The following is a 27360-nucleotide window of genomic DNA, read 5'->3' as shown; positions in this document are numbered from 1 at the left end:
TCTCAGACAACTTATCTATAAAATGGGCATATAATACTAGTATTCTTCTGAGGGTTGTTGAGAGACAGTGCTTGGAAAATTTTAAGATAGTATGAAAATAGAACCCACTGTTCTTAATGACTCGAAAGGCTTAGAGGAAATGGCTCTTTAGGGATTGTGTGAATTTAGATGGAAATTACCTTCTTTTCTTGTCTTTACAGGGCTGAAGATAAGCCTTGCCGAATCTGTAAAGTTCTTCAGAAAAAGGTATTAAGGTCCTTAGCAATTAGTGACCCATTGTTGTCTAACTCCAGACAGATTGCCGAGTTGCTTTAAGATTTCATCCCTTTTTCTTCAGAAGTGGGAGAGAAAGCAGTCTGATGGGGATAGGGCAGCCAAATGGAGATCTTCCTGGCCAAGGGCTGTAGCTGAACTAGGCCCTCTCATCATGAACTGACTTTGTTGTTGCATGAGACAGTAGAGTGGCTGATATCACCACTTAGTGTGGTGCAGTTCTTTGCTCATATCCCCTTCCTCCAGCCTTTGGGAAAGCCTTTCCTATTCCTTTCTTGGCTCCCTGGCTTTGGTTGCCCCAGGGAGCTGTGGCTTGCCCTGGGCTGCCTCCTGCTTCATCTTTTGGATTATAAATTGCACTCTGATCTCTTACCCCAGGAGGATTTTTCTCTTCATGTTACTAGTCTTTTTTGTTAATAGCCTTTAACCTAGCAGCCTCAGATGGAGTGCTGGATTTAGAGTATTCACATCCTACTTCCAACATTTATAGATATGTGTGACACTAGGCAAGTCATTTAATTTATCTGATCCTTCCTTTTCTCTTTTGTAAAATGAGGGGTTGAAATTGAAGACCTCTAAGCCCTCCTTCCATCCCTAAAGCTATCATTCTATGATTCTAGGGATGATTTTGATTGTTGTTAAGTCATTTTCCAGTCATATCTGACTCTTATAACTCATATATATGTGGGGTTTTCTTGGCAAAGATACTGGAGCAGTTTGCAATTTCTCCTCTAGCTCATTTTATAACTAAGGAAACCGAGGCAAACAGGGGTAAGTGACTTTTCCAGAGTCACACAGCTAGTAAGTATCTCAGGCTGGATTTGAACTCAGGAAGATGAGCCTTCCTGATTCCAAGCCCAGCTACTGTACCACCTAGCTGCCCTTGAAATGGAATTATCTCAAAATGGTTATTTTATGCTTTTATACCTCTTCTAAGCTCTTTTATTTTCTGTTACTTCTTCCCTGAATAATCAAACCAACATTATTTTTCAATTCTGTTTTGCCATTATAGATGAGAGGAAAGGAGGGGTGGCTGAGTGAGAGTTTAAGGAATTTCTGAAAGCTCAGAAGCCTCAGACTTTGGCTATCAGAGGATCGTGGAATTCTAGAGTCTAGACATGAAAGGGACCTTAATGAGCATTTTTTTAGACCCAAAGTCATGCAGGTGGTTAGGATTTGGGTCTCTGGCTTCTGTGCTCTTTTCATAATTACATCCAATTGCTAAAGTTACGATGAGGTATCAGGGGGTGATTCTCACAAACTCCAGAAGAGTCAGGCAGTATGGCATAGTGGAAAGAACTCTGAATTTGGAATCAGAAGAGCTGGATTTCAATCTGAATTTTACCATTAAGTAAAGTTGTATGGTCTGGGCCAAATCCTTTCACCTGCTGCTCTTCTTCTGAATCTTGGTTTCCTTCTTTATATGAATTGTAATGGATATCAGAAAAACCCAAGTTCAAATCTTGCCTAAGATACTTACTAGTTGTATGACTTTAGCTACATACTAAATATACACTAATTTAGCTAAATATACACTACCTGTGTATATTTAACCTCTCTGGTTCTCAGTTTCATTCTCTGTAAAATAATAGTACACAACAGGGTTGTTTTCGGGATTAAATAAAATAATGTATGAAAGCACTTTGTAAACCTATTGGGGGGGACGCTTTATAGATAGAGACTAATATTATTAGTACTATAATAACTGAGGAAATTTAACTATATTGTATGTGGTGGAGGCACATTTTTGTTGAGATGCAGGTTGGACTGAATGGCCCTAACAGCAATGTGAGTCACATCCATGACTAAATGGTTTCAGATACTTCCAGTTTTGATGGTCTATTACTCCTTGCTGTCTTGGAGAATTTCTTTTAACTTTTTAATCACTTCCTGAGTTTTCTTCCTGTCTGGGGAATGTGTGCCCTCCTCCCTCAGCCACTTTCAATCTTGTCTTAAGTGACCATGCCCACCTCCCACCCCCATTTCCCATCATCAGAGAATAGACGGAGACAGTCAGATGGAGAGCTGTACAATGTCTTTTCTTGGTCGCAGTTGATTTTGTACATCCGTAGTTAGCTTTTGCGTCATACAAAGTTGGGATTGGGGATGGGGGGAGCGGCAGCCATGGCTTTAGGTCAGATTCAGGGGGTGGGAGAGAGCCCTCCTCCCCCCAGGCACTGACACATTCAGGGGATGCGGGGCCACAAGGACACAATTACACACATGAGGATTGGGGGTTGGATTGTCTCTGAGGTTGATGGAAAGCAAGATGGTCACTCGGCCTGGCCTAAGGGCCCCCCACCCCCCACTTCTTCCCCCCGGGACCAAGGCTATGGGGCCTCTGGGGAAGGTGGAGGTAGAGGGTCTAGATATGGAGGGATAGGTTCCTGCCCCCGGCTTCCAGATGGACCCAATGAATAGAGAGGCTACGCCTGCCTATAAAACTGTCTCCTGAGATCTCCCTTTTGCTTCCCAGCTTCCTGGAGCCAGAGCCACTCACAAGCCACTTAGTCCTAGAGAAGTGAGTCTCCATCTGGATTAAGGGCAGGGTATGGTATCAGCCCGGCTGTTCTGTCCTTGTCTCTCTGTATTGGATCTCATGAACCAAGTTGCCAGGGGCAGGTTTATTGCCTAAGGAAGTATGGCATTGGGATCCTGCATTTCCAGGATCGGTCGGATACCTCACATCTCAGATATGGCAACTTTCAGATAAGAACCAAGTGGGAGGTCTGGGGGGTTGGAGAAAGATGGCCTTTATTTGTCCTTCTCAGCTGACTGTTGCTGGCCGGGAAGGAGGGCGGGCGAGGGCTTTCCCTCAGGTTCTGCCTTTGCTCTGAACACATCTCCTTCCGCACACATACTATCTCTACCTCCCCTTCTGCTAGCGCTTCTTGGTGCCTGAATCACTGATGAGCCTTCCCAGGTGGGGATCCTGCATACTGCACATTCTCCATTATCAAGTGCCCACAGATTTCCATGGATGGCGGCACATCTTCTCTTTCTCTTTTCCCATTTACCTACACGATGCCCTGTCAGCAGATTCTACCTCATTGCTCATCTGTGCAGGGAAGCTACACTCAGTTTGTGTCAAGCTAGTCCCTGCCCCCCAACAGGGTGCCACGAACTCACCCTCCCGCCCCCCACTAGCCTGGGTCTCCCACCCCCTGCCCATCAATCTGCTGGGCCCTGCACTGAATGAGAACCTCTCAGACCGCGCTCTACGGATCGCCCCCTTCCACCGCATCACACGCCTTCTCTAGGTAGTGCTTACACTCAGCTGTGGGGTCGGAGAGAGCGACAGACACATACATCACATTTCTTATCTCATGCACCGAGCGCTATCCCCCACCGAGCTCCTACTCCCTTCCAGTGGCCCAGTGCTGTGCAGCATCCCCAGATCCCCCTCCACCTGCCCACTGGGGGGGCGGGGATCGGACAGAGCTTGACAGGAATTAGTTACACTTTTCGACCCTGTGGGAATAGTCCCCCCTTTCTTCTGTTTCTTAGGAGTGGTCCCCAAGGAAGCCAGCACCTTGGGGGTGATGGGGCCTCCCAGGGCAGCTAGTGGTAAAGTCCTGAACTTGTAGGAGGTCTAGTATGTATGTGGAAAGGTCTTAGTGGAGAACTAGTTACCTTCAGGGGCCCAATTCCAGTTACCTCTGAGCAGTCTGGTGCCCTGGAGGGGAGAAGGGAGTACTTTGGGAGTCTAGATAGTCCCCTCCAAAGTGGAAGGCCCTAGCAGCTAAAGGTCCTAGGGATCCCTTCCACTAAGCTTTTCTGAACCCAGAAATTCTTTACATATGTTTGCAGACCTTTTCTTTTTCTCTTCCAGTTCTTCTCCCCCCCATCCTTATTTCAAACCCATTTGTACTCCTGGGAATCCCCTTATGTGTCAGTCGACTCCCTGTGTGACTTGGATTCTCTTTACATGTACAACTGGGAATTCCTTTGTATTTCTGCAGACCCCCTGTGCGTCTGTCTGGGAATTCCTTTGTGGGTCTTTAGACCTCCTGTAAGTGGGCATCTCCTTGCATGTCTGTAGACCCTACATTTGGCTGGGAATTCCCAATCCTCTTTCTTTTCCTGAAGATACATACATTGGGGTTGGTCCCCAGAAGTCAGAGGAACCTCTGATATTGCTCCCTGGAACTTGTGGTGATGACAGATGACAAGAACCATTAGCTTTCTCTCAAGAGAGGTAAATGGCTCAAGGTCTATCCCCTTTATCCCCTGCTTACCCTTCACCTCTTGGCCCCATAAGACCTTGCAGGGTAACCATCTTACTCCAATGACCATGGACAAGCAGAGACAACAATGGGGTGATACAGCAGTTGAGGGGGTTCAGTGTCCCCCATTACAGAGACATACATGGACACACTCACAAGTACATGACCCTAGGGGCCAGAGATTGGGGCACAAAGAGGCGGGGGAAGATTCGGGAGTCGGGGGGAAAGGAAGACCTGGAGGCTGGAGAGACAGATCACCCCAGGAGAGAGGGGATGAACAAAACTCCCTTTCTGATTTTCTTAAATCTATGGTTTTTCCCCCTCAGCTTTAAAGTATTGCAGTCTAACTGATATGGCTTTAACTATTGGAAACGGACAGAGAAGACACGACGTGAGCTGCTTTCTCTTTTGAAATTAAAGGAAAAATTCTCTAAAATGAAACACCCCAGTTTGTAAACTGGGGCCATGGTGAAAAGTGGTGGTGGTGGCGGTGGGGCGGCGAGGGGCGGGCGTAGCAACCCTCTTTGAGGCATCTCCCTCTCCCACCCCGTAACCAGCATGGCTTCTCTGATAGAGGGACAAAGGGCAGTCGTGTTCCCGAGGCCGCCCAGACCAGTCTGAGCTGCCCAGCGCTTCCCAGGACCCAAACAGGATTCTCCCCATCCCATCCAGTGAGGGAGGAGGGCGGTCAAGGCTTGGCTCAGGGAGCCTAGGGGAAAGGAGGGTCTTGGCTGTAGGAAAAATGTCTCCTCTCACATCTGCTCTGGGTATGGCAGGGGGCAGGGGATGGCCAGTCGGGGGCAGGATGGGGAGACATTTCCAAGTCCTGCTAGCACTCGAAGTCACCCAGCCTGCCTGCCGTGTCACACATGCGTTTCCACACACACACACTCACACGCCTGTAATAACACACAAACATCTTCTAACAATACCCTTTTTGACAGGTAATCTCTCACACACGCGCGTCCCTCTAATACAGACACACAATCCCTAGCACACCCTTTCTAAAACACCCACCCACACAGTCTCTATATATACATATTCGGATCCCTAGCATTCTTGTAGTCTCTAAAGCCGTCTCTAATACACAAAGAGTCGTCTCCCAAACACACATGCCATCTTTGACACATGCATACACATCCATATTTATAACACGTACATTCACACCGCCCAACTAGAGACATAGCCATCTTGCATCCGCCCCCATTCATCCATACTTTCCCGCTCCCAGCCTCCCTGCCCCGGGAGTCCTCGAATGGTGGGGGGCCAGTACGGGTAAGGGCGGGCAGGGCTTCCTTGGCGCATCTGAGAGGAGAAATTTTTCCTGGCCACAAGACAGACTGATAGATGGACGGACAGATGCCTGCTTTGGGGCTTAGCATATGGGCAGACAGATCCTTGGCCGGAATGAAAAGGCAGCAGTTCAGCTGGGGCGGACTTTCCCCACAGGACCAGGGCAAGACTAGGCGAGCTTGCCCTCGGTGCCTCAGCCTGAGCCCTGCTTATAGGGAGCCCTTCGGGGGGACGTGTTTCCGCTCAGGGCCCTGGAAGCGCCTGGATGGGGTGGGCGTGGGGGTAGGAATGGGAGCAGCATCTCCTCTCCACTGGGTGTTCTCTGGCTGAGGATTGATGCTGCCCAATGGCTCCAGCGATTGATACAGATTTGGAAGGGGCTGCCCTATTGGGGGAGGACTCCGGGCTGGGACCCAGCATGTCTTTTTAGGAGAGAAGGGATCAGGCTCCACAGTGGCCCTTAGGATGTGAGGGGAAGGTAGAGGCTTCCCGGGGTACATTGTTGTCACAGGGACAACCTTTTAGTGCCCTGTGGGAAGATCTGCTCCACTGACAGGGGAAAGGACAGGCTGCCATATTTGTGGGAATGGGAGTCAACCTTGTTGGCAGAACCCTGCCCAGATTCTACCCAGTGACCCTTCAACACTCCAGAATACTCCTTTGGTTAGGGCCCAGGCCCTTCTCTGATCCTCCTGTACTTACTTCTGGGCCTTTCCAGGCCAGTGATGACAGGGCTGGGGACTGAGACTCTAATGATACCTCCCACAACCAAATGATCTTCCTTGAGACTCCCAGGTCTAGCCAGGAACAGGGAGGGCTGAGGCTGGGAGGAGCTGTTCTTACCATGGTGGGCTGAGTCCCTAGTATTGAAGTGAGATTGGGGAGGCCTAGGGAGAGATCAAGGAGCAGAGATCTGCTCCACTTTTTTTCTGGAATTGGCTGATGGGCTCCCTATCGAAGGGTCCAGAGCTGACCATCTTTGTGCTCTGTTGGGCGGGGCTGGAATGTGTTGGGAGTTTTGACCCATTGGGGTTGGGGAACGGGGCTTAGAGCTCCAGTGAGCTCTAGGGGAGTAGAGGAGGAAGAATAGGCAACCTGACCTTCCTCTCCTCTGAGTCCTTCCCCTAGGGCCCACTGGCCTGCCCTCTCCCCTCTCTCTGGCAGTGGAGATCATGCTCGAGGCATGAGGAATGTTCCTGGTAGGAAGAGGTTCGGGAGGAGTGTGTGCATGTGGGACTCAGTGGTCAGGCCTTTCCTCCCACTTCAGCACATCCCGGGCCTCTCCTGAGGTCATCAATGGTTTGGTCCTAGTTTCTGGCCCTCAGCCCAGGCCAGCAGCCTCCTTTCCCTAGGGCTCCTCAAGAGGCCTGGGGCACTGTGGGTCAGGGGACAGTACTGAACAGGGTGGGGAGCCCTGGGAGTTTCCGGCCAAAGATGAGGGGCTTGGGTCCCATGAGGGGTGGAGGTGGGGGGGTGAGGTCAAATGAGGTTTGCCCTTCAAAATTCATACTGAATGGAAAGTGGAAAAAAATGAATTAAAAACAAAAGTGGGACTGTTGAGAATGGGATGGAGTTGGGCCAGGGTTACTTCTTGAACATGTCCTGGAGAGGCCCAGGTAGGTACTTGAGAACGGTGTCCAGGATGCTCTCTTCCTCCTCCTCCTCCTCATCCCCACAACCGGCTGGAATGGCTTTCTTGGGGCGGGTCAGGCTGCCCTCACATGGCTGCTCCAAGGCAGCCTTCTCTTCAGCCTCCTTCTCTTCCTTCTTCTTCAGGCCATACTGTATAGGGAGGAAGAAGGGGCAAAGGGGGAGCCCAGTGATGAGGGCCTCCATTCCCCACTGCCTGATCATTTTCACCTCTTCCAATCACCTGTGTCTTTGCCCTTGGCAATCTGGCTTAGTTATTAGGATAATAGGGATTGGAAGGGAACTTAGAGACCATTTAGCTTGATCCTTTTGTTTTACAGTGGAGGAAACTGAGATCCAGACAACGTCAGTGGCAGGGGTGGTAAGTGATAGGGGCAGGATTCCCACTCAGGATCCTGCATCTCACAATCGAGAGGAAGCCTTAGCTTCGGTTGGGGAAGGGGTGTGATGTCTTCCAGCCTAAGAGGTGTCTACAAGGCTCTGTCCTCTAGGGACCTATGTTGCCTCAGGAATAATCAGGCACAGGGGTGAGAAGGGAGTGGACTGTGCTGGGTGGATATATAATGTTCTCTTCCCAACAATCATGGAACCAGCCTAGTTTATGTAAAAAAGCAATAGAATAAGATGTTAATCCTGTTCTGCTAATTACTGCTAATAATATGACCTTGGAAAAATTTAATCCCCTCTGTGACCCTCAGTTTCTATATCTATAAAATGGGAATACTAATATTGACCCTGCCTCTCTCAGAGGTTTTTTTTTTTTTTTTTTTTTTGGTGAAGATCAAACGAGCACTTTGCCAACTAAAAAGTGCTAGAGCTGATATGAGGGATGGTGATTGTTATTAAAGACAATGGGGAAGAGAAGGGAAAGGAAGTGGGAAGGACAGACTAACCTTGTCTCGAATTTGCTGCCGGACCTTTTCCCGCTCTGCCTCCATGCGAGCATGCTTGGCTTTGCGTTCCTCCTCCTGCTGCCTGAGGGCCTCCTGCCGTTCTTCTTCCTTCTTCTGGGCATCTGGATCCTTCTCCTCCTCACCCCCCAACATCTTTCCCATGTCTTTGGTGGCCCCTGTGGAGGGGTAGGAAAGAAGACTTAGAATTAATCCAAGGGAAGAGAGAGCAGGAGTGAACCTGGGAGAGGAGAAGGGAAGAAGGAATGGAGGGACAACAGGTGAGAAGGACAACAACTGATGGACAGAGGGGCAATGGGAGGGATAGCTAGAAAGAGCAATGGAAGGGGAAAAGACTAGAAAGAAGCATGAAGGAAGGTATGGGGAAAAGGATAAAAAGGAAGGATGGACAAAAGAAGGAACATGGAATGGAGGAATGGAAGGATGAAAGAAGGAAGATAGGGAAAGAGGAAAAGGTCCAATGAAGGATAAAGGGAGGAATAGATGGAGGAAGGAAATGAACAGAGAAAAGTTTCATAAAGCAGATCCAATAGAAGGAAGAGACATATACTGCATGTGTTAGGAAAAATTGTACATCTATATGAAGAAGATTCTTGAACCTGAAGGGAGAAGGCATTTTATTTCAGGAGAGGAAAAAGAGAGAAAACAGAAGTGATATCCTTGTGAACATGTATTATAGATTCCCCAGTCAGTTGAAAGATATTATAGTAGGTTCAGAGGGTGGAAGAGACAAGGAGAGGAACAAGTGTTATAGGAAAAAAATTCTGACCCACAAAGAAAAATTGGCTGCAGGGGTGGGAATGATAGAAATTTGGAAGGGAATGACCCTGTCATTTTAGAATTTGTAAAAGTGAAGAGAATATTCTTCATAGATGTACAGCATTTTTAAAAAGTCTGAGAAATGATAGATATGAGGCTATATAAAGAAGGGTGAGAGATTTTCAATAATTGGATTATAACAGTATAATCATGAATTATTCTAATGAGGGAAAAAAAAAGGACCTCTCTTAAGAATCTGACTACAGAGAGCTCTCAAACTTAGACAAATTTAGATTTATTAAATATAAGTACAAAAATAGAATCATAGAACCAAGTATTGCGATCAATCTAATAGTCACTTAATTCAATTTCCTCTAAACAGGAATATCATCTCTATTCCTGAAAATTTCCCATCAAGATTTCACCAGAAGATCTTCCAATCATTATTCTATCCTTTACCACTTTCTAAGGCAGCTCATTCCATTTGTGGACCAAAAAACATGTAACCAGTTGGAACTGAATATGAATATGACTGTTTCAGCATGTATGTGTACATGTAGGATTTTATTTAATTTTGTAAGACATTTCCAGGTAGAGTGAGCTAAATCGTGACAAATCAGCTTTAGAGGGCTGAATTGTGGTAATTCTTAGGTTTGGCTCTTGAAGGAAATGTGAACGACCAGGAAGGCATTAGCTTTGAATGGTAAATGGAACCTGAAAGTTGAATGATTGCTGGGATTAGGGGAAGAGTGCTGAGGGTGGGAGGTAGGGATTCCCTTAAAATAAGATGGCAGATGGCCACGAATCAGGGACAGTTCCAAATTTGGAGTGAATAGGAATGGTCTTATGTATGGAATTGGAGGAGGAGGGAATGGCAACCCACTGTAGTAGAGAGAATATTGAACTTGTCAGAAAACGTGGGTTCAATTACTGCCATTACTACCATTATACTATAGCCCTCGGTTTCATCATCTTTAAAGTGTTAAATAAGGTGATCTCTGAGGACTCTTCTATTTTGATATTTTATGTTCTAAGGTCCCTTAAAACCCTGAAATGCTGTTATGCTGTGGTTAATGGGCTCAGTAAAATGGTAGTTCTGTGCTCTGCATATTTGTTGTATTTTACCTTCTTGCTTTTAAAGGAAAAAAAAAATCTGTCAAATGTCTGTGTTTGGGTAAATTGAGGAGACATTCAGGACAGATCAGGCCAAGTCAGGTAAGCTTTGGTGTCAGAAGAAGAGAGAAAAAGAGAAGGGGCCATACTTAAAAGCATCATGAGCCAGTCAGTAAGGAAAATGGTTATCAAAATGACAATAGTTACACATATTCTAATTCACAAAGAAATAGATTTAAAGAATTATTGATTGAGCTGGAAAGGTCTTTAGACATTATTCATATCAACCTTCTCATGAAGAAATTAAGGCATAGGAAAGTGACCAACCTGCCCAATGTCAGAGAACTTGGGGCTTGAATTCAATTATCCTGACTTGAATCTTTCTACAATTATATCACAAAGGGTTTGTTCCCTTTTCTTGCCCAGGTTTCCATTATTGCATGGGAATTGATAAAAAGAGGGTTAAGAAGATTCGAACCCAGAAAGTACTAAGATTGATGAAAAAATGCTGTATTTAGGGATGTTTATAGAAGATGGCATAATGCTAATGAAGGATAAGGAAATTGAACAAAGACTTCAATTCTTTTAACATCTTTTCCAGCAAGAAGCATGGTTTTCAAATTGGGAAGGAGAGAAAATAGTTCAACTGAATTCAACAAACATTAAGTGACTCTTTGCACAGTACTATGCTAGGTTCTGTGAATGGAAAGCCAAGAGTGAAACAATCCCTATTCTCAAGGAATTTATATTCTGGTTGAGGTAGAGGAGGAATACAACATATCCATGGATAAGTAAATATGAAATTGCAGAGGATAGAGAGTATTAACAATCAGATCATGGGATGAAAAACTGGAAAGGACCTTTGAGATCATCTCTTCCAACCTCTTCATTTTATAGATGAAGAAACTGAGGTCCAGTGGAAAGATGTGACTTATTCAAGATCACATAGGTAGTCAAATCTTCTGACTTCAAATCCACAACACAATGCTGCTTCCTAGTTTTGATCTATAAGCAAAATGGCTACTGACTGAGGATCCATGTTTGTTTTTATGCTGTTTAACATTTTTGTCAGTGACTTGAATAAAAGCATAGATGTTATGCTCATCAAATTTGTAAAAGACACCAAGCTGAGCTGGGAGAAAGAGCTAACATAGTGGATGGCAGAGTCAGGATTCAAAGTTACCTTGTTGGGCTAGAGCATTGGGTTCAATCTAGTTGAGATGAAGTTCAATTAGGGACAAAAGTAAGGTTTTGCAACAGGGAACAACCTCACGATTACATAAGTATGAAGGAGGGAAACACGGATAGACAACAGATATTCTGAAAACGCTCTGAGGGGTTTAGTGGATTGTAATCTCAATATGAATCAGCAGTGTGGTATGCAATCAGAAAAGCTAATGTTACCTTAAGCTGCAGTAGAAGACACAAATTCTAGGAATAGGTAAGAGATAGTTCCTCTATTATCTGTACTCATCAAACCTCATCTGGCGTATTGTATGCATTTCTGGGAGCCTGATTTAAGGGTACTAATAAACTGGAATGTTCAGGGGAGGGCAGTCAGAATGGTGAAGGGCCTTGAGTCCATATGAGAATCACTTGAAAGAACTAAGCTTGTTGATCATGAAGAAGAGAAGACTCTGGAGGGGGGGGAAGGGGGAGCGGAGATATGACAGCTGTCTTCCAGTATTTGAAAGGAAGTCTATTATGTGGAGAAAGGACTACAGTTGTTCTGTTTGACCCCAGAGGGCAGAACCAAAAGCACAGGAGGGAAGTTACAAAGAAGTAAATTCTGCCTTGATTACCAGAAAACAAAAACAACTAAATGAAAACTGTCCAGGAATGAAATGAATTGCCTAGAAAATTGGTAGGAGGTTCTTCCTTGAAAGTCTTTAAGCATAGATTGGACAATCACTTGTTGAAGATTTTATACTGAGTCCTTTGTGGATATGAATTTAACTAGATGGCCGCTGAGGTCCATTCCAATTATCAAAATCTGTGACAGACCAAATTGTCCAATTTGTAACTAGTACCAAAAGTATGACATCTTAATAGAGTCTCTCTTTCTCTTTTACACACACACACACACACACACACACACACACACACTTTCCTGTATCTCACAATTTATAAGTTCTATTCAATTAAGTATGCCCCACTGACTGGGCATTTCTGTTGGTCCTCTGGAATTCACAGAAGAGACACGTATATATAATTTCATAGGTCATGGATGAAAGACTTTATAAAAAGGGAGCTATTCCTCATCCTTAAAATAGGAATGAGAATTGCTACCCTATAATATAAAGGGTCCTTGAATATCACTTTTTATAGGGGATAGACTTTATAGTGGATAGTTTGGCAGAATCAGTGAATATGGATACCAGGCCTTTTGTTAATGATAGCCATCCTTTGCCTCCTCTCCTCTCTGTATGGAATTCCCAATAGATCTAAGCCATGGGTAGTTCAAGAAGCATTATCATTTCCAAAAAAGGCTTTGTATAAGGATTGTCATCTTAAAGGAACCTTGAAAAAAACTAGAGATACTCAGAGGAGAAGAAGAAGGAATACATATCCAGACAATCTGTTAAAAAACTTGGTGATAGGAGATAGAATGTTGAGTTTGTGAAGTAGCAAGCAGGCCTCCTTAGAAGGAATGCAGCCTTCCCTTTGCACCAGCTGTCCCCATTGATGTAATATGATTTTGTGGTCCCCTGACCTTGGTGGTGGTGGGGGCGGTCTTTGTTCTGACAGTGAGTCAGGAAATCCTAAATTTTTTGGTTTTAGAATTTGCCTCAGGAAACTCCTCACCTAATCTGTCTGATTCCGAATAGAGTATTTTTTAGTTCACTGCTGACTGATGATCTGGTCAGTGATAATCAAATTTTGGAGACCACCCTCAATTCATCTGAAGATTATTCCCTAACCCTACTCTAGAGCTACAGAATTAGCATATCTATGATTGAAAGCTGTATAAGTGTATCTCCTTGCTTCTGTTTCTTTACTGAATTCCCTTACAATTCAGTCCACTTTGTAATGGTGTTATATTGTAATAAAACTTTGCCCCTTGCTAGGAGATGGGTTCAAGCCTGCAAATTCTTTTGAGACACCTTGTGACAGCGGTATGGGACTCCAAACTTTTGTTGTCCCCTTTCCCAATCTCAACATTCCCACCTGGAATTCACTTTTTCCTTTCCTTTGCCTCATAAGAATGCCTAATTTCATTCAAAACTCAAATGACTTTACCACATTCTACTTGACAGCTTTCTTCTTCCTTCTCCTTTCCTTCCTCTCTCTCTCTCTCTCTCTCTCTCTCTCTCTCTCTCTCTCTCTCTCTCTCTCTCTCTCTCTCTCTCTCTCTCTCTCTCTCTCTCTCTCCTTTGTTTGCTCTAATTGTTTTGTAATTGGGGTTAAGTGACTTGCCCAGCATACAGCTAGGAAGTGTTAAGTGTCTGAGACCAGAGTTGAAAGCAGGTGCTCCTGACTTCAGGGCTGGTGCTCTCTATTCACTGGGCACCTAGCTGTCCCTCCTCCTCTCTAGAGCTTGCTAGAGCCTCCATGCTAGAGTTTTCCTTACCAAAAAAAATTACCTGATATTTATTTTGATTATACTTATATATAGGTATGTTCTCACTGCAGCTAGAAATTAAGCTGTATAAAAGCAGGAACTATTTAGTTTTTGTCTTTGCATTTAAATGATTGTTAATTGTTGATTGTATGAATGTAAAATGCACTAAAAAGTGGGATAGTGAAATACTTGGAAAGATAGATTGTGAAAAGCTTTATATATAAATTTGAAGAGTTTGCATTTCATATTCAAGGCAAAAGGAAACCATGGAAAATGTTTGAGCAGTGGAGGAAAATAACTTTGGTAACTATGTGGAGGATGAGGAGAGAGGAGGCTAGAAGAAGGGAGAATAGTTAAGAGGCTACTTAAGTATTTTAGACTAGAGATGATAAGAGCCTGAACAAAATAATCTAAGGAGGAAATTATAGTCCAAGATAGAGGAGGACATAAGAAGAAAGCATCCAACAGCTCTGAATGTGTTGCAGCCTTTAGGCCCAGGTGAGTTATGTTGTAGAGGGCTGAAGGAGTTTATAGATGTAAGGTAATATTATTCATGAGCTTTGAGCAATCATGAAAAATGGGAGAGGTGCCAGTAGAGATGGGCAAATGTGGCCTTGCTTTATAATAATTGGAGAAAATGGTGGATTTCAGTAGCTACAGAACAATAAACCAGATGGTCATTTCAGGAAAAAATCAAGTCTGGATTATTAAATAGATGGTTTGTGAACATTTAGAAAAGAATTCAATAATCACAAAGGGCCAACATAGATTTACTAAGAATAAGTCATGCCAAATTGTCCTCATTTATATGCAATGTTCCTTTGTTCTCTGCCCCCATAAACTCCTTGAGGCAGAGATAGTGTTTCAACTCCAGCACCCAGCATAATGTCCAGTATATGATTTGTATTTAATACATGTTTATTGGATATACATATCCATATATCTCATATCTATATATATTTTATGATAGCAAGTAGATAGATTAGGAGGACTAGAAGTCAGATAATGTGTGTTCTAGTCTAGCTCTGCTACTAGTTGCTCTATATTTCTTGGTCAAGTCACATTCTTTGGGCCTCAGTTTCCCCTCTATAAAATGAGAGACCCTAAATAGAACCCGAACGGCTTCTAGATTCCTTGAAGCTTTAACAGGCTATATTGGAAGCTCCTCCCACCTTTAACTCTTACAATCTATATTATAAAGTCTTGCAACATTGGCATTTTATGTTCTATAATTGTATGACTCACCCCCAAGGGCTTGCTTCATAACAAAGTCCATGGTAGTTACTTCAATTAATGGACTCTAACCAGCAGCAGAATTTGCATCCAAGGCTTGTAGTAGGACTGCCACCTGGAAAGGAAAAATTATCCTGGTTAGGTACAAATGGTTTTTTTGGGCAGGAGGGATAGAGTAGCAGAAGACATTTTCCACAGAAATACACAGTTCAGAAATAATAATCACTTTTACCTCCAATTCTACAGTAATTTAAGATTTGCCAAAGTGCTTTCCTTAAATGACAATAACCTGGTGAGATAGGTAATATAAGGATTGTTATCTTCATTTTTAAAATGAGTAAACTGGTCCCCAAGGAAGTAAAATAACTTACCAAAGACTAAGTCTGATCCAGTCATGTACGTGCTCATGCAAACATGTACATAGATAACTCACACAGATGTGTGTATTGCAAAACTGCACAGGCAGATACAGGAAAATGGGTTCTAGAGGTTTGATGGATGTGGAGGGGGGAGGTAAGAATTGAGATCCAAACCTAAGCTGGACACTGCTGTCAGTCTTGGGATCCAAACCCAAACCTCTGGTATTCAAGTCTTATCCTTTTAAAAAGTGTATCAAGCAATTGAAGGATTCAGATCTGCAATTGAGGACTCAAATGGTTCTTCCTACCTCAGACTATATACCATTTCCTGGGGTTCATGGAAATAGCTGTGAAGTAGAAAAGATCCTGGACTTGAAATCTAATTTTGACTTTGCTCTTTACTACCTATATGACTCTTATCCAGTTGCTTCTTCTCAGATTCCTCATCTGCAAAATGGGGATAACGGTGCTTCTCCTTCCTAACTTACAAGGTTGTGATGAAGAGAAAGCTCTTTCTAGTGGTTAAGTGCTACAGAAATATGATTTGTTATTGGAATCATCCCATATATACATCTCTTCTGCATGACATATGCCATTCCAGTCTTTTTCCTAGCTGATGAGCTATCTTTTCAGAAGAGTCTATTCATTTTGCTTAGATCCTGAAGGCATAGAGAAATTGGGAGAAGCCACAAGGAGACAGGTCTAAATTAGGTATAAAGATACAATGTATTCCTTAACAATTAGATGTCTTATGGTAGAATGGGATCTTGGAGAGTCAATGGACTCCATGTTCCTGGAAGTTTCTAAGAGGTTGGATGACCCCCATCTGGGTAACTAGGATTCCTATAAGAGGTGGGAGGTCTACAATGTGACCTTTGAGGTGTCCTCATGTTCTGAAAATATGGAACAAGGTGCCCAAACCTTTTTTCTCTTTATGGTCTTCAGAAGTCTTGTTTGCTTTCACTCTAGAGGGAAGACAGGAGAAAGAGACCTGTGCTCTGTCATGATTCATCTTGTGACTTTCGGCAGTTCAGTTTCCCTCTCTGGATCACAGATTCCCCATTTGTAAAACAAGGGAACTGGACTAGATGATTTCTGAGGGCTCTTTTGACTCCAAAGTGATATTATACTCTTATGGGGCAGAGTCACTGCAAGGGTGGCAAGGGAGAGGGGAAACTGCCAGGGTTTGAGTAGAGGCCTTTGAAATCACTGATGAGGGAGACCCTGGATCCTTATAGTAGGCTCTTGCTGTCCCCTTAGTAATTGCTGGTCACACCGAATACTATCCTTCTGATCAGGGACAGAGACTCAGGGCTGGGTAAAAATATTGATGCAGCATTCAACTCACATCTTTATACACATGTACAGCCACAGAGTCATCTAAACGTATGTGCATGGATATCTTCTCCCACAGATGCCCAGTCATGTACATGCTCATACAAACATACACATAGACACTCACACAAATGTGAGGATTACATAAAGGCACAGGCAGATACAGAAAAATGGGTTCTAGATCACTGATGGATATGGAGGAACAGTAGGAAATTCTGCAATCATTCTAAGATGGGGTACAGCAGCATTGAAGGAGTGGACCCTGAGGGGCTAGTGAGCCAGTGACAAACATTTATTGTGACAGCAGCAGTAGGAAGGGGGGGGGGAGGTTGGAGTAGGACATGAACATTCCTGATGGTCAAATATTCACTTTAAAGCTAAGCAAATGATAGCAAAGATGCAGCAGAAGATTATTACAATAGCTACATGTGTGTGTGCCTGTATTTAAGGGTCTTTGTGTATGTAAATCTCAATATCTATCTATCTATCTATTTGTGTGTTTATGTGTCTGAGAGCATATATTATGTGTGAATCTATATATGAATCCCTATAAATCTCTGGCCATGTTTGAGTCTGAGATTTTTGTATTTATATATGTTTTCATAGAGCAATATACACACATTTATATTTGATGCCACCAGGGGGCCCCTCTTACTGTCTCTCCTGGGTTTTTTCGAACCTGTCAGGGTCAAGATCTGGACTTGATTCTCTCAATTTAAGCAACACAAGGCCATTCCACTAGGTCTTCCATCGCATTATCCTCTCATGTAGAGTTCTCATCCTATTATTCCCTCAAGTAGAGCCCAGGAGCTAAGGGAGTTAGTAATGGTGATGGCAGCAGGATTAGGAGGTGTCCCTCCCTCTGTCACTACCTTTGTGACCTTGGACAAATTAATTGTCCTCTTAAGACATGGCTTCCTCATATGTAAAATAATTGGCCTAGAATGATATTTCAATTGTTTTTAACTTTAAATTTTATAACCCTAGATTAAATCATAGGATTGGAAGTTGGAAATGATCTTGGAAATTATATCATTCAACAGAATTTTCATTCTGTAAAGTGAGGATTTTACAGATGGGGAAGCCAAGGCCTGGAAAAGTTGCTCTGCTTTGGAGTGAGATTTCCTACACACTCCAAACATGCACACAAATGCTCTTTACAACCTAGGATCACTAAGTATTTCATTGATACCTTTTTGCTAGGGGGCTCTTCAAATATTTATTTAAAAAAATAGCTCCAATTTCTACAGTTTTTCTAAAGGCTTTCCTCACAACAATTCTATAAGTAGTGCAAGTGTTATCTTCATTTTTCATATGTAAAGAGTGAAGCTCAGAGAAATTAAATGACTTGCCTTAAATCACACAACTAGGAAGTGTGGAATTGGGATTTTAATCTAGATCTTCCAGATTCCACTATTGCTCATCATCTATAAGATCCTAGTCCAAAGGCAGGAGCAGAGCCACCAAGAAGGATATCTGTCCATGAATGCCCTCCTCTCCCACTCTAGGTCAATTTAGGATTCAGAGCTAATGGTGGGGTCCCAAGGTAAAAATAGAGAGAAGAGGGGAGGGGAAAATGGAATTTATCCTGGAGGCAAGAGTATGCCTTCAGGGCTGGGGAATTTATCTTTACTGACTCTGGATTTTAGTACCCACCTCAGCTTTAAGGGACAAGTACATTTTTTTGTTCAGGATTTCCTCCCCTGTCTAGTATATCTAGATTAAAATCAGGTGTCCCAATGGAATATGGCAGAGAAGTGTTCTGGAGGTTGAGAGGAATGGATTATCTTTGGAGGGAGGTAGAGAGGGGCTGTTTTATGGTGAAAGAGAATGGTGGGGTGGGATAGAAAGAGGGAAGGAGGGGGTGGACTTGAGAAATGAAGGAGGAATTTTGCAAGGGGTAGGATGAAAGGAGGGAGGGTGTGTCTTCTGAAGGTGGTTAGAATGGATTGCAGGGGGTATCCTGAGCAGGCAGGGAGCCATTATGCAGGCAGGCAGAATTTACTCTGTGTCAAGTGCAAGGAGGAGGGGGGAGGTAATGGGGAAAACGTGATAAATATATCTAGCTGAAAGGTGTAGGAGAGACAGATTTCCCCGGAGACAGCCCCGGAAAGCCCAAGGATGAGGTTCTCTAACCCTTGCAAGAGAGGTCCAGATCTCAGGGACTCCTGCTCGGGTCCAACAGCAAAGTCGGTAGGAAACTTTGCAGTAGCTGGGGGAAGCCCCTCCATTACGGGAGCTCAGACTCATTCCTCGGTTGCTCCCACTTCTCTTTTCCTCCTCCTCCTCCTCTCCCCTCTCTCACCCCCATCCCCCCCACCCGTTGCAGGTTCCCGCCGTCTTGCGGTCTTCAGTGGAGTGTGTGTGTGTGTGTGTGTGTGTGTGTGTGTGTGTGTGTGTGTATGTGTGTATGTGTATGTGTGTGTGTGTTCGCGCGCGCGCTCCCGCTCATTCGTGTGTGTGCGTGCGTGTGTGTATGTATGTGTGTATGTGTGACACTTTTCCCTCCTCGAGAAGGGGTGGCTCATAGAAAGACCCTCCTCTTCAGCTTTCCGTAGCTCCGACCAAGGGCCAGAGAGGCTATCCTGGTCCCCACCACCTTAAGTCTATTGGGTTTGGAGTTGGGGAGCAGAGGCTGCTTAGAGAGAGAGACTCCTCTTCTGGGCCCCTAACTCGGCCTCACAATCCGAGGTCCTCACGTTCTTTTTCTGGGGTCCTCTGCCAGTCAGTCCTCTGAACCTTTCCTGGAGCTGTCCCATCAGCACCCCCCAAGCCAAAACCTCTTTCCCTTCTGCAGCCCAGTCCCGCCAGCGGCGTGCACACTGACCTGGCTGCCCCTGACGCCCGCCAGTCACTGCAGAGATCCCGCCTGGCCCACAGACGCCGCCGCCGCCTCCACTTCCCTCCTCCCGTTCCGGCTCCGGTCCCGGCCAAGTGCAACTCTGCTCCCGGAGCCCAGCCTGCTGCCGCCGCGGCTAAACACGCCCTCCTCCAAACCCTCCCATCACTCTGGCCCTGACGCGTTGCCTCTCCCCTTCCAAAAGGGAAATTCAAACCAATCTCTCTCTCTCTCTCTCTCTCTCTCTCTCTCTCTCTCTCTCTCTCTCTCTCTCTCTCTCTCTCTCTCTCTCCTCTCTCTCTCTCTCCCGTCTCCTCTCCTCTCCTCTCCTCTCCTTTTCTTCCCTTCTCTTTTCTTCCTTTCTTCCCCCTTCTCTCTAGATTTTTTTATCCTTCTTTCCCACTCCTCTCTCACTCCTTTTTCATTCTCTTCACCCTTCCCTTCTGTAATGCCTGTTCTCTCACATTTCTCTCACCTCGTTCTCTACCTTTCTTCTTTTTCTCTATGATTTTCCTCTCTTTGTCTCGAATTTCCACTTCTCTATCCCACTTCCCACATGCAGAATAAGTATCTTCCCTAACTCCACCCATGGTATCACATCGACCCTTTTCCATTATGGCTATCATTATGGTGACCACTGGAAATGGATGAAAGTGCCTTTTGAGGAAAGTGTTGTTCAACACTTGTATGAGGAGAGGCAGGACAAGAAGACCAATTGTGCATCTTTGTGGGTGTCTATTATATTTAGCATTTGCTTTCTGAGGATCTCAAAACACTAACCTCTTGCCTCTTGTCCATGTAAGGGCACAGAAACTCTGTGTATAACTGAAATGATTTTGACCCTACTTCTTCAAGGAGCTCATCTTCTACCCTACTCCTTCATTTCTCTAAACCAGGAATTCTTCCCTTGCCTGACCATTCTCAGAGATAGAATCTGAGATCATCATAGGAGCAAGTGAGATTTCTTTCTTTCTTTCTTTCTTTCTCTCTTTCTTTCTCTCTCTCTTTCTTTCTTTCTTTCTTTCTTTCTTTCTTTCTTTCTTTCTTTCTTTCTTTCTTTCTTTCTTTCTTTCTTTCTTTCTTTCTTTCTTTTCTTTCTTTTCTTTCTTTTTTTTCTTTTCCTTTTTTTTAGCAACATATTTTTATCGACAGAACCCATGCCTGGGTCATTTTTTACGACATTATCCCTTGCTCTCACTTCTGTTCTGACTTTTTCCCTCCCTCCCTCCGTTCCCTCCCCCAGATGGCAAGCAGTCCTATGCATGTTAAATACGAGCGAGATAAATTTCTTCTTTCTCAAGTCTCCTATGAATCTAAAAACACCTATTATTGGCTTTCTCTCCTTCCCCCTATTCCAGTGAGTGATTGTATTTTATGCAGCATCTCTACTTTCAGCTTGCCTATATTAATCATGCCAGACTAAGGGGAAACAACCCCAGAGCTGCTGCCTGCACTGGGGCCTGGAAAGAGTTGCAAGCAGCTCATAAATAAGTCACAGCCATGGCAAAACTGCAATGACTTAAGTTTCATTCCTTCTTCAGCACTGCCTCAGTCCTGGATTACTGAAGTAGGAGAAACAGAGTGATGTAAGGGAAAGAGCTTTGGATTCAAACTCAAAAGATCTGGGGTTTAGCTCTAGTGGTGTCAACTTCACCAAGTTGACTTTAGGGCTCTATCTGGACATCTGGACATCAGATCTCTTCTCTCTACAATGAAGATATTGAATTAGATGTTCTTTGAGTTTTTTTTTTTTGTTGTTTGTTTTTTTTGTTTTTTTTTTGGGGGGCTGAGATAATTGGGGTTAGTTGACTTGCCCAAGGTCACACAGCCAGGAAGTGTTAAGTGTCTGAGGCTATATTTGAACTCAGGTGCTCCTGATTTCAGCTTTGAGGTACTTTTAAGTAATAACTTCTGTATTCTAAGATCTCATCAAGCTCTGACATTTTATGTTCTATAATTCCTCTCAGTTTTGATATTCTATGTTCTAAATTCTTTTACAAAGAATTTTACAAATTCTTTGACATTCTATGTTCTATGTTTTAAATTCTCTTACATATAGCTCTGACATTCTGTTTTGAGTTGTCTTACAACTCTGAAATTCTATGTATCCAATTCTTTCAGTTCTGAAATTTTATGTTCTAAGGCCTTTTCCATGTTTTATATTCTGGGTTTTGCTACAAGGTTCCTTCCAACTCTAAAGTTCAATGATTCTAGAATGGGAAAGTAGAAACTGGAGTTTAATTGCAGCATATTAGATATGTCATTGATGGCTGTCCTGAGGATTCAGTTCAAATGGGGAAGAAGCCTCATTTTATATATGTTATGAAATATACCTATTCCTCCCTTTTCTGTAAGACAGAAATTTGGTCAGTATTACTCTGGTCTTGATAAGATTCCCACTGAGAGGGACATGGATCATATTGAGATAATTATCCAGCGTGGTTTTAAAGAAAATAGTGTATTCAATTCTGGGTATCTCATTTTTTATTTATTTCATTTATTTATTTATTTATTTCATTTAGGAGAGACATTGAAAAGCTGGAGCAAAGGAGACCAATGTAGGGAAAAGATTCAAAATTATGTCATTCAAGTACCACTGAATAGTAATACTTAGCCTAGAGGTAAGAAAGGATAACTTAAAGGATCCCTATTTTCTAGTATCTAAAGGGCTATTTTGGAGAAGAGGAATAAATTTTGATCAGCTTGGCCCTAGAATATAGCATATAGCATTAGGGAAACAGATTTCATTTTAACATAAAGAACTACCTACTCATCAGTGCTGTCCTAATAATGGAGTGGGTTATTTTGGGGGGCATTGGAGGTGTATAACTAGAGGTTGGATGCCCAACCATGAAGGAAAGTGTAGAGCATTTCTGTACTGACTCAGAAGTTGGACCAATTGACAGTGCAGTAAAATGGAAAGACCATGAGACATGAAGTTAGAAACTATGGAAATGAATCTTAGTTTTACTATTTGCTATGTGACTCTAAACACATCATTTTATCTCTTTAGATCTCAGTTTCTTCATTTGTAAAATGAGGAAGCTAGCTGGATCCTGTGATCCTAGGATATTTGAGGTATCTTCTAATTCTCACATTCTATGATTAAATTCACCTGATTGTTTGATTTCCTGCCGATGATGAGGGACCAAGGATCTAAATCACAGAATTTAGAGGTTGGAAGGGATCTTAGAGATCATATAGTTCAGCTCTGTGATTTTATAGATCAGTACATTGAAACCAACAGATGTAACTTGCCCAAAGATATAGAGCAAGTAAGTTACAAAAACAGGATTTAACCTCAGGTCCTTTGACATTATTTGTTACTATTTCCATTACAACGTACTACCTATGATCTTAGATCTGCCACATCTAGACTGAAGAGTGCCTGGAGATCCTTAGAAAGCAGGATGCTACCAACATCTCCACTGAGATATATCGACTGCAGACTTATGGAAATGTGACTTTTGCTCTATAGATATTTTTACAGTGACATTTACATTCTTGCCTGTCCCCCAGCTTCTCAACTGAAGAAATGGCAATTCACACTCCGACTAGTATCCTCTTGTCACACAGGTTGTCTGAATTTGTCTAGAACTTTTGAATTCCTTATCTAAGTGGGAGCAAGAATCAGTCCTATTTCTACTGGTGGCCCTGCAGAGTCATCTCTGACAGCTACTTAGAGTCACCTGGTGAAATATAGATACTGCTCCCCTCATGCTATTCTAGAAGGCCTGTCTCTGCCTTTAATTTCTATTTACCAGCAGAGTCAGTGCACCCCAGGAAGCCCATCTTTGAACAGATTTTAATGATATATGGCTTGAATGCTCAGGCAAAGCTAATCCCTGAAGCTAATGATAGTACTTTGCAAGAAGCTCTGGGAACAATGTGGAGAGAATTAAGACAGTCAGATACAGCAAATATGTTGATAAAAGAGGATGGGCTCACTGGTCCAAGTGCCAATCCAGCTGGATTCCAGAATCACTGAATCATAGAATGTCAGAGTTGGCAGGGCTCTTGGGGACCATCTAGTTCAATCCCTTTATTTTGTAGAGGAACCAATTTAGTCCTTAGAGAGGTAATGACTTACCCAGGGTCATGTAGCTCATGGATGCTAAAAGTTGGGTGCTAAAACTGACTTTCCAACTTGAAGTTGGGAATGATTTCTGCCTTGCCAGGAAGTTTTTTTTTTTTTTTTTTTTAAATAGATACCATAGGAGTGCATTGATCTTGTAAGACTCCCTCCCCTATTCTCATCATTCTTTTAACTTCACTCTTGTCTCCCCTCATAACAGTAATCTGGCAATGAAGACAAACTGGGGCAAGCTGTTATTCTTTCAGACATATCTTGGCACTGCTTAGTCACTGCCCTATAACTACCCTTCTCTAGAGTGTTTAAATTTTTTTTTTTTTGGTATTGTGGCTTTTAGAGGAAAGAGTAGATTCCTTGGAATTGGGAGAACTGAAACTTCAGTCTCAAGCTCTTCCATTAACTTGCTGGGTGAACTTGGGTGGGTTGCTTTACTTCTTTGAGCATCAGTTTACTTGTCTGTAAAATGGGGGTAGTAATTCTTACACTCCACTTTATAAGGACTCAATGGAATGATAGATCATTTGTGAAGAAGATTTGTAATACAATAAGTGCTAAGTGCCAGACACTAGCCTAGGCTTCTAACATCTTTCTCAATTTCTCAAATTCTTTTAATATTCTTCAAGTCTGACTACCCTTCTATTCCCACACTGCAATTGCCCCCAGAGAGCTATTAGCATATCAGAAATTCTCACTCAGTCCACCTGTTGTCCTGGGTTATGCTTGCTCTTTTCATACATCTGCATTTGATATCATTTGTCTGATCGGTCAATTATCTGTGTGCAGAATCCCATGTTACATTGGGATATGGCTGAGAAGAAAGGTTATTCAGTTTAGAAAAGCCACTGTCACTTTCAGAGAGCTCATAGACTGATGACAGGCTATAGAAAAATAGGATATACCATAGATAACATGATAATTATTTGAGAGATACGGATGAAAAACTAAAATGTGAGGGCGAAAGTTCTTTAATGACTAGTAGCATCCAAGAAATGTTGTAAGTGATTGGATTCTAAAAGAAGGAGGAGTCCCATGAGAAAATTGCTTTCAATTCTATGGACCTTAGTTTTCTCATCTGTAAAATGGGGTTACTGATACTTTTACTAGCCATCTTAGTCTTTTCCCCACAGGGTTGTGAGAAAAGTGCTTTGAAACTGGAAACTATTGTTGTAATATTAAACCAATGGAGAGGGGGAGAGATGACATTTCTGGGATAGAGAATTATATAAACAAAGTTATGGAGGTTAAAAAACCAGAACTTTGGCAGGGGGAATAGGGGGGAGAGAGAATAGGAATGTTTGGCTGGTGTGTAGGATATGGTAGAAATAGTAAATTCACATTAAGCTAGGGTGGTTAGGACCTAGAATGCCAGACAAATGAATTTGAACTTCAGTAAGAGGGAGTAACTATAAGGCAAACAGGAATGAAATGGGGGTCTGTGGGCACTTTATCTTGCCTTCTGCTCCTTATTGAAACTATATTTTATGCTTATTGTCAGACAATCATGGTCCCAAGTCCAAATCCTTCAGGAAGGTTTCCTGAGTTAACTCACAATTACTTGCCATTCAATCTTCATTCCTTCACTTCTTTTGTTATAGGAAAGAACTGGAAATTCTCAAAATTTGTCTCCAGAACCTCAACCTCTGCTTGACTGGGGTTTTTTAGGCACTGAGGAGATAATCTTCCTCTCTGTTTTTAGATACCCAAAGCCTTGTGTTCTTTCTCTCTTCCTGCTATCAAAGCCTTCTGTTAAGAAAGGATGACATAATAGTCATTCATATACCATGAATCACAAAATTTCAAAGCTGAAAGGGAATTTAAAGTCCACGTAGTCCAGCCTATTCTTAAGCAAGAGTCCCTGGTGTAGTTGGTCATCTAATTTCCATTTGAAGTTTCCCAGTGATGAGGAATTCTCTTCTTAGGCAGAACATTCCTCCTAATTGTTATGAAAATTTTTGAGTCAAAATCAGTTTCTCTGCAAGCTCTACACATTGTTCCTACAATAGTTCTCCCCTCTGGGACTGAAGAGAACAGACCCAATCCCTCTTTCAAATGACAGCTGTTGAATAATTGAAACTTAGAATGATAGAACTTTAGAATAGAATTTTTGGCTTAGTCTATATCCCAGAATCTTAGAGTTGTAGTCTCATAAACTTCTAAGATCAGTATATCAAAGAACTTTTAAAGTTCTGCAATCAGAATAGCAGAAACTTAGAATCGTAGGTTAATGGATCACAAAAGAGTTAAAACAGATCTTCCTGGGTAAATTTGTCCCAGTGTTCCCTCTCTCAGGACTGTTTAAATTCTAAGTATGACTAAGCCTTATCTCTGGGTGTTGATTGAAAGGCTCTGTTCTCTGTGAACTGGGTTTCAAGAATGAGGAAGCAAAAGAGGGAAAGATTGGGGTGCCAGGGAGTAGTCTTCGGGGTGTCCCTGAAATTACACTTTTTCATCCAATCTGACACAAGGCCAACTCTGCATATATTAACATGATATTTACATATTCTTGTATAGCAACCATCAGAGGCCAGTTATGAATGCTTGAACTGGAAGGGAATTCTCTTTTCTATTTCATAACGGACCACCCCCCTCCTTTCCAGCAAGACAGATATTGATCTTAGATAAAACTAGAGAATGAAAAGGGCCTTATTGCTTGTTCTCATATCTGAAGCAGTCTGTATCTGAGGAACAGGAACAAAGGAGACTAATCTGCCCCAGTGCCTCTGGCCAAGGAAATGAAACAAGCCCAGAGGTAATTTTATGCTTTGGAAATCTACCATCTTCTCTCTGCTCCATCCCTCTCCCTCCCCTAATTTTGCTGCCTTTATCTTGACTTGATAACCAGCTCTTTCCTTACCACACTAGCTTCTTCCTTAAATGAAAAACCTGCCAGGGTGGTAGAAAGAATGCTGCATTTAAGGCCCCTATGTCTAAATAATTTGTTCTTTTCCCTAGTTCTCACATTTGTAAAATAGAGATTAATAATACTGATGTTGCCTAACTAACCGAGTTGGTGTGAGGAAAGCATTTGGCAAACTTGGAAGAACTTTATGAAAGTGATTTATCATCATCATCATCATCATCATCATCATCATCATCATCATCATTAGGAACTGAAGATGTGTTGCTTGTGGATCTTTGGCTTTACAAAGAAAGCACCTGTCATATATCTGAGTGATGGTAATACACTTGGGCAATGTTCAGATGCTAACGGGAGAGCTCTGACAAATCTGAGTGATAGAAAACTTTACCCAGAGCTATTGTAAGTAGATTGATTTGATTTGAAGGACAATGGAAAATTGCCATAATATATGTATGCCAGTTTGATTTGGCAAGGGCTCAGAGTCAGAAGACCTTGGGCAAACCTCCTCTTTTTTTTGGGTCTCATTTTCCACATCTCTAAAATGAAGGGGTTGGCCTAAAATATCTGAAAGTCCTTTCATGATTCTGGCATTCTGTTTTATGTTCTAAAATTTCGAATATTAAGATATCTTCTAGCTCTAATGTTTGAAAATCCTACTTAATCACTTGTCTGAAAAATATTCATTTATAAATTATTTTTAAAATAAATTTTATTGATATTTTTTATAGCATTCATATTTATCACTATATTTCTCCTATAACTCCTCAGAGAATCGTCTCTTATAACAACAGAATTTTAAAAAGAGGAAGAAAGAAAAAAACCTCCACAAAACTAAACAATATAAAAAAAAAAGT

General features: G+C 42.7%; 1 protein-coding gene across 2 annotated transcripts in view; it reads right to left on the bottom strand.

Moving 5' to 3' along the window:
* Window positions 1-2291: 2291 nt before the first annotated feature.
* The window catches only part of CPLX2 (complexin 2), an 83901-nt gene continuing 58832 nt past the window's right edge, over window positions 2292-27360 (bottom strand). The window contains exons 1-4 of one of the 2 annotated variants that reach the window (XM_051978981.1): window positions 19542-19773; window positions 15033-15135; window positions 8336-8511; window positions 2292-7574 (exon numbers count right to left, since the gene is read on the bottom strand). In XM_051978981.1, the coding sequence (XP_051834941.1) occupies window positions 7377-7574; window positions 8336-8511; window positions 15033-15063 (405 nt within the window). In that variant the 5' untranslated portion in view covers window positions 15064-15135; window positions 19542-19773 and the 3' untranslated portion in view covers window positions 2292-7376. Of the gene's footprint in view, window positions 7575-8335; window positions 8512-15032; window positions 15136-19541; window positions 19774-27360 lie in introns of those variants that run through there. The other variant, XM_051978982.1, reaches the window with a different exon arrangement.

The sequence above is a fragment of the Antechinus flavipes genome, chromosome 2 (genome assembly GCF_016432865.1).
Source record: "Antechinus flavipes isolate AdamAnt ecotype Samford, QLD, Australia chromosome 2, AdamAnt_v2, whole genome shotgun sequence".
Lineage (NCBI taxonomy): Eukaryota > Metazoa > Chordata > Mammalia > Dasyuromorphia > Dasyuridae > Antechinus > Antechinus flavipes.
The sequence above is the reverse complement of the archived record's forward strand: the minus strand, read 5'-3'. Positions and strand labels throughout refer to the sequence as shown.